Raw genomic sequence first — 7,216 nt, 5'->3', positions numbered from 1 at the left:
CCAAAAATGTTAGGATCTTTAAAAATATAACACTATTGCAAAATTCTATTCTATTACTCTCTTGATATTATAACTTTTTCCTACCGTTGTATATTTGAGCCAAATCCACTTTTAATCGGAATAGAGATTCCGAGATAGCCAGTATCCAGTAATCGCTTTGTATTGTCCTGCGAAATGCTGGGAACATTTGTCATAAACCAAAGTTCTGCACGTGCCCTGTTTACACTCGCCAGCAAAGTTGGGCAACTTGTTTAAATACGTGATTTATTCGAACGCCAGCTGCTGAGCGACCACCGAACAACCAGTGACACTCCACTCCGGCCAACCACTACCACTAGTCGGATGGTATATGGATGGTGTATATAGGGTGAGGGCCTAGGCCCGGGGCCAAAGTTTCAACAAACAGTCGCAAAACAAAAACAAGAAACAAATGACCGAAGAAGTTGCAACTGCGAGTTGCAACAGGCGCATACATAAATAACGAAACATTTTCGCACACTTGCCGCAACTTTCCCGGGAAAATGTCACATTATGCGGAACAAGTGGCCGCCTTGAACACGTTTCCGACGTGCTACAGCACCTTCCCAAGTGCCCGGACTCAGGACCTCTTTTTTCTCCAGAACTTTTTAGTTGGAAATATTACGGGAAGTCGTACATTTCGCATTTACGTAATTACCACAGGTGGAATGTAAGGTGGGAATGTAGGGGAACCTAAAGGAAATATATAAGAGATCTATATTATAAAATATCAATATATTTTAAAATTCTTATACATTTATAATTGATAAATTAAAAAATTAGTTAATTTAACCTTCTCCTTAAAGGTTTTTAATATATTTATTATATATGCATTATAGATTGATATATCAAGTTTTTAAATATATTCTAACACACTTTTTATACCCGTTACTCGTAGAGTAAAAGGGTATACTAGATTCGTCGGAAAGTATGTAACAGGCAGAAGGAAGCGTTTCCGACCCCATAAAGTATATATATTCTTGATCAGGATCACTAGCCGAGTCGATCTAGCCATGTCCGTCTGTCCGTCTGTCCGTCTGTCCGTCTGTCTGTCCGTCCGGATGAACGCTGAGATCTTGGAAACTATAAGAGCTAGGCTATTGAGATTAGGCGTGCAGATTCCTGAGCTTCTTACGCAGCGCAAGTAGAGTGCCACGCCCACTTTTACGCCCACAAACCGCCCAAAACTGTGGCTCCTACAGTTTTGATGCTAGAATAAAAATTTTAACTGAAATGTATTGGTCTCGTCAATACCTATCGATCGATCTAAAAAAAACTTTGCCACGCCCACTCTAATGCCCACAAACCGCCCAAGCCTGTGGCGCCCACAATTTTCATGCTAGATACAAAATTTTAACTGAACTGTATCGGTCTCGTCAATACCTATCGATTGACCCAAAAAAAAATTTGCCACGCCTACCCTAACGCCCACAAGGCTTAAATCTGTCTTTCGCCGGTAGGTGGCGCATTTAAATCTCGCTTTGCTGCTTGCATAGCTCCATTTCCCTTTGGTCTCTTGAGCTGAGTAACGGGTATCTGATAGTCGAGGTACTCGACTATAGCGTTCTCTCTTGTTTAAGGTAGGTAGATACTATTTAACACCATCTCCTCATTAGGAACTTTTTCATGTGTTTCAAAGTCTTCAATAAAAGTTTGTTCATTAAATTTGAACATACCTTGCAATATCTATTGGCTGGCATCTTTATTTCCCTTTTATGCCCATACCAAAAAGGTTCGACAAAAGTTATCATATGCACATATAAGAAACTCTAATGTGCCAGAGGTTATCGAAATTGGACAAAAAGAAATTGCGATGGAGGAGCAAAATAATACGCAATTTATCTATTTTCTGTTGAGGTAGGCAAACTTCTGTGCCCCCGAGCGCTTTTTGGCCAAAAATATGCTCGGAAAAACCAGAAAGCAGAGAAAATAGAGGGAAAACTACCGATACGATACGATGATGCGGTGGCAATCGAGCCAGGGAATCCGGGGAATCCGATTAAAAAGTTGAACCATCAAAGTTTAAGAAAGGAGATGAGCGGGCTGGAGATTATGAATTATGCATTCTTGCCCAGGGACTTTTGGCTTGAAAGCCAAAGCTAAAAATTATCCACTCGCCCGGCTAACGAAAAAGGGTTGCGGCTTCTGCCTTTGAAGATTAGACAACTTTCCCGGGAGTCCACACAGTAACTGTTTTCGCATTTATAAGTGAACATAAACTGCATAAGCGGAGAAAACCGTATTGAATTTGGAATGAAGGAAGACCTCAACTCTCATAAGCATTTAATAACAGTGGGAACTTCTGTCACCGGAACTCCTGCCCATTTCCCATTTCCAGTTCCATGTCTGCGGTTAACCGCAAAGATTTTACTCTCGAAAAGGTGTCGCAAATGGACTTTTGCAATTTTAATAACTACTCAAAGTGGCAAACTGGTTCGTTAACTAGCCGCACACACACACACACATTTCTTACAGGTCCTGTGCTGCACCGAAGGACTTTTTGCATATTTAACCAACTTGAATTTAAATGAAAATTAATCCGAGACCAGAAGCTGCGGCTGCCCAGTCCGCAAATGTGTTTGCTTTGAAAAATGAAACTGCAAACGAATAACTGCGTATGGAGTTTCTCTTCATACACGTAAATATTGTAATTTTAAGGATTGGTTTACCTACGTAAATGAAACGGAATTTTGATTTTTTTCAATACAAAACCGCCTTAAAGTTGGCAAAGCCCTTAAAAAATATTTAGAATAATTTAGGGAATACTTTTCGAAATATTCTAACCCCTTGTCAATGAAATGCGTATTTCTTAGAATCGGCAGAGGGTGGAAAAACATAAATCTGAAATTCCAAGCGCCAATAAATTTTCATTTTGATAAACCCCCGTAAGCCTTTTCATGGCCAAAAACAAACTTCTGTGATTTATGAAGTTCTCGGCTACTGCTCGACTCCTTGGGCAATAAAACACAGAAGCCCATCACTGCCATCTATGGACACGATACAAAACTTTTGCCCCACTCCGCCCCCTCATAAGTATTCCGATTTTAAAGACTAGATTTGGAGAGCCAGAAAATAAAAATCTATAAATATGAATCACTAATCTTTATGGAGCGAACCAGTGTTTTTCCGGTTATAAAAAGCGGAAAAGTTTTCTCTTTCGCAAATAAACCAAAGTGTCGATCCGCAGATAAAAACTGTTCATCTGTTAATAAAGTTTTTCATAAAAATCAAGCATTTAAATTACAATAACATGGCATTCGCTGGCCGTTTGGTCACAGCTTGTCCTGATGTAAATCCATAAACAAAATGAGACATGTTCGCCCCCTAATGTTGCTTATTTGCACCCCGCTGTGGGGGTTATATCCGTAGATATCCGGATAACGATGGGGGACATGTCATCATGCCCGACATTTGCGTCAGCTGGCGATCAAAGTCAAATTAAATTGGAACAACTTTTCGATGTCACATATTGTGCGTAGAAAACGATTCGTTGTGAACAAAAGAAATTGGTTAGTGCCAATTATGGGTTTTTTGCCTAGAACGTGACCAAAATAAACGGAGAATATACAAAAAAATGCATCCACTTTTGCTATAATTTAGTAAATGGAAAATACACGCGAGTCCTAATCCCCTGATTATATTGAAATATATTCACAAACGCATCTAACTAATTTGCATTTACATTAATCTATTGACTTTATTCATTTATTAATGTGTTAATTAGCTCAATTACGGCACTGGCTAACATTGCGAATGCGCGATATCTAAGCCTACGGCTTATAGGTTCCCCAATTCAGTTCAGAGAATGTCGACCAGTCGATACCACCAGAAAGGGCATATTTATATGTGGCTTATTAAGGGTGGTGCGATATGTATCTACGGCATCTGCTGTTTCTTTGTGTTGGGATCCTTTCTATATGTTGGAAAAAAGGGAAAACTTTGAAAACATCACACCTGCTGGCAATGGAAACTCCTCGCTATATACATAAAGATGGCTATACTCTGCAATCTACTTTTTCCTTAAGGGAGACTTCCAAAAACTGTCTGAGAACAGTATCTACTACTGGGTGATTTGGATGTCGCAGTTGGTCATGTCCACTATATTCACCTTTCGGCTGGTTTTATTAACCCATAGATCATCCTACAATAGTCTCTTCACAACCGTTATTAATAGAGTTCTTCAGATGCATCGCATAGTGTGGGATAACCTCTTTCATCCAGATAAGTCGCTAGTTCTGATTTTCCTGCTCAAAGTTTCACTGGCTCTTCGTCATATAGTGGCAAAATGTTCGCCCCGTAAAAAAGTATTAATTAAAGTTAGATTCCCATCCGTAAATGTGATTCTTTTTGAATTATCGATAAAAAATCGATAGACTTATCGACTGCAAAGTGAGTTTGAGATATATCATAGACATGGGTTTATTGATGTTACATAACTTGTAATTTGTGAAATGTAATTTCTTCTTAAATTGGTTTCACTCCATTTTCTTTACAAATGTCATTCTGCTAAGTATGTGTCAAGTCCTAGCCAAATAAAGGAAAACTCCATAGTCATGGTTCACTTAAATGTAATAGCTGATTGATAGTTAAATGGAGTGCGCCAAAGCCAGGTCCAATCAGTTCCAATTTACAAGTCCAACATGAAGTCTTTGGAGTGTTTTACACGTCGTTTTCTTAATATAATATTGTGGCTACTGTGTTTAATACCTTTGCCACCGAACACCCAGTCGCGATGGCTTTTCATATCTCTGGTTTTACGCTTATGTTGGATTTCATATTTTGTGTATTTACTGAAAGTTGCCATTGGCTTTTCATCGATGGCAGTCGAAAGTGTGGGAAATGTTGTAGGCACTGCGCTGTTTTTAGGAAATACAGTGATGGGACTTTTTCTCCTCTTAGAGAGTGTCCTGAAGCAGAGGACCCACAGTCAGCTGGAGGATCTGCGTTTCCAGTCGGAGTTGCAGCTGCAAAGACTGGGAATGTTTGGCAAACGTCGCCAGGCGGTTTATCTTCTGCCCCTAATAGGGGTCCAGTTTACTTGTGATCTCATAAGATTTTTTATTAATAATGAAGAAATGGTTTCGCCCGTTTTCATTATATCCTTGCCGTTAATGTGGCTCTTTCGATTTCGCTATGTTCAACTGGTGCAGCATGTTATGGATCTCAATCAGCGATCTCTTCAGTTGCGAAGATCCCTTTTGTCCTTGGCTTCGGGGAATGATCTCTGGCAGCCCTACGGAGTTCACGAGTGTCGTCAACTTCAGACCCTTCGGTCCACCTATGAGAGGATCTTCGAGTGCTACGAAATGTTCAGCGACTGCTATGGATGGGGAATGCTGGGTCTGCACTTGCTGTCTAGTTTTCAGTTTGTGACCAATGCCTACTGGACGCTCATGGGTCTGTACTATGCACAGGACGTACGTGGCATGATCTTCAATGGAGCCACCGGAATCGACTTCGGTACTCCCATTGCCACTTTATTTTGGCACGGCGATTCTGGATCTGAAAATGTAAGTTCACTGTATTTGATAACATAGAGTTAATATATATTCATTTAAGACAAACCACCATTCTCAACTACTTACAACCCATATAAATTAGCAGACCATCAATCAAGACTGCTCTATATACGAGTAAGGCAAATCATAGCTAATTAACAGTGACAATGATGCATTGGCATTCTGACAAGTATATTAACTGAATTTCCATCGAAACAATTCCCTTTTAGTTACAATGTTTCCCCCGACAAGAGTGCAAGTAATCTCACGAGTGGTTCTCAAGATATTCCACCATATTTTGGTGGCATTTTCCCTGAGATTCAGTAGACTGTCTCGATTGATCTTGTGGTTGCGGTTTCTGAGCTGGTCAGCCTGGTATACATTCATTTGGACGCAAAGTGTGATTGTTGCCCAATCACTTGACTGCAATATGGACTGCATACTGCGTCATATGCTCACAATTTTTCAGTCAGTATCGCATGCTTTCATTGTGGTCATCACATTCCTTGAGGGGCTCAGAGCCCAACGAGACCAGACGGATGAGGTGGTTGTGTTTGAGGACTCTGATCCCTGGATGGCCTTCACTGCGCTGGCAATGCTAATGCCCATTTTTGGAGTCGAGTATTTGGTGTGTTCAAATGCGCCCGGATATGCCAATAGAGTCAGGTTCTATCACCTGAGAATGCTACCCAGTTTCCTGGCTCTGCAGATGCAGATTATCTCCTTTATCCTGGAAGTCATGAAGGCGAACATTAGGGTTCGTCAGACCAAGCAGCAGCTTCAGCTTTTGGCCAGGGAACTATCCAGTCGTTGGCCACAATGTAAGCAGAGGCCAGAGTTCCTGGACCAGCAGACCCATCGAATTCGAGACCTTAAAAGAAGTTATAATGGGCTTCATAACCTTTTCGATCGGATCAATGGATGTTTCGGGGGCAGCCTTCTAATCATCATCATAGTATACTTTGCACTCTTTGTGTGCAATTCATATTGGCTTTTTGTGGATTTAAGAACAAGTCCGGAGAGTTTCTACGCCATTCTCCTCAACTTGGGTTTTATTTTCAATGTGGCCCTGCAGATGTCGGCTGCCTGCTGGCACTGCCAACAAAGTTATAACCTAGTGAGGAACTTATAAATAATTTATATTTTCTTTCAATATACAAATATCATAACTATCGTTTCAGGGCCGTCAAATCGGTTGTCTTATATCGAAGTTGGTTAAACCCCAGGGCAGCAAGCGTTATAATGATTTGGTGAGCGAATTTTCTCTGCAAACACTACATCAACGTTTTGTGGTCACCGCCAAGGATTTCTTTAGTCTCAATCTGCATCTGCTAAGTAGTGTAAGTATAAGTACTATACTGAAAAGTTATATAGTTACCTATATAATCCCATTTAGATGTTTGCAGCGGTGGTTACTTATCTTGTCATTCTCATACAGTTCATGTTTGCTGAGAGGAGTTCGAGGCCTAGTGCTGGATAAGGATAAGCAGAAGAGGTCCCAAAATATATTTTTCATTAATAAGAGTTTCTGGGCGAACACTTAAAGATAATAAACCGCTTTCATAAAATAATTAAATTAAGAAAAGCTTTACTTTTAACAAACCATAAGTTTCACATTTTCATTTCCCAAATGAGTCAAAGAAGTTTTCAGCCCTAAATAAAACTACTTAAATGTTCAATGATTTAATTATGAAACACAC

General features: G+C 40.1%; 1 protein-coding gene across 2 annotated transcripts; it reads left to right on the top strand.

The window, feature by feature from the left end:
• The first annotated feature begins 4,658 nt into the window (after positions 1 to 4,658).
• LOC119548156 (gustatory receptor 23a) lies at positions 4,659 to 7,016 on the top strand. 2 transcript variants are annotated; one of them, XM_037855259.1, is made up of 3 exons: positions 4,659 to 5,528; positions 6,698 to 6,856; positions 6,913 to 7,016. In XM_037855259.1, exons 1-3 carry the CDS (start codon positions 4,659 to 4,661, stop codon positions 6,994 to 6,996), a joined length of 1,113 nt encoding a protein of 370 aa, XP_037711187.1. In that variant the 3' UTR covers positions 6,997 to 7,016. The 2 variants fall into 2 exon arrangements, with proteins under 2 accessions (XP_037711187.1, XP_037711186.1); XM_037855258.1 differs by lacking the exon at positions 4,659 to 5,528 and adding an exon at positions 5,752 to 6,633.
• The last annotated feature ends 200 nt before the right edge of the window (positions 7,017 to 7,216 follow it).

This window comes from Drosophila subpulchrella, chromosome 2L (assembly GCF_014743375.2).
Source record: "Drosophila subpulchrella strain 33 F10 #4 breed RU33 chromosome 2L, RU_Dsub_v1.1 Primary Assembly, whole genome shotgun sequence".
NCBI lineage: Eukaryota > Metazoa > Arthropoda > Insecta > Diptera > Drosophilidae > Drosophila > Drosophila subpulchrella.
This window is presented reverse-complemented; position numbering and strand designations above follow the sequence as displayed.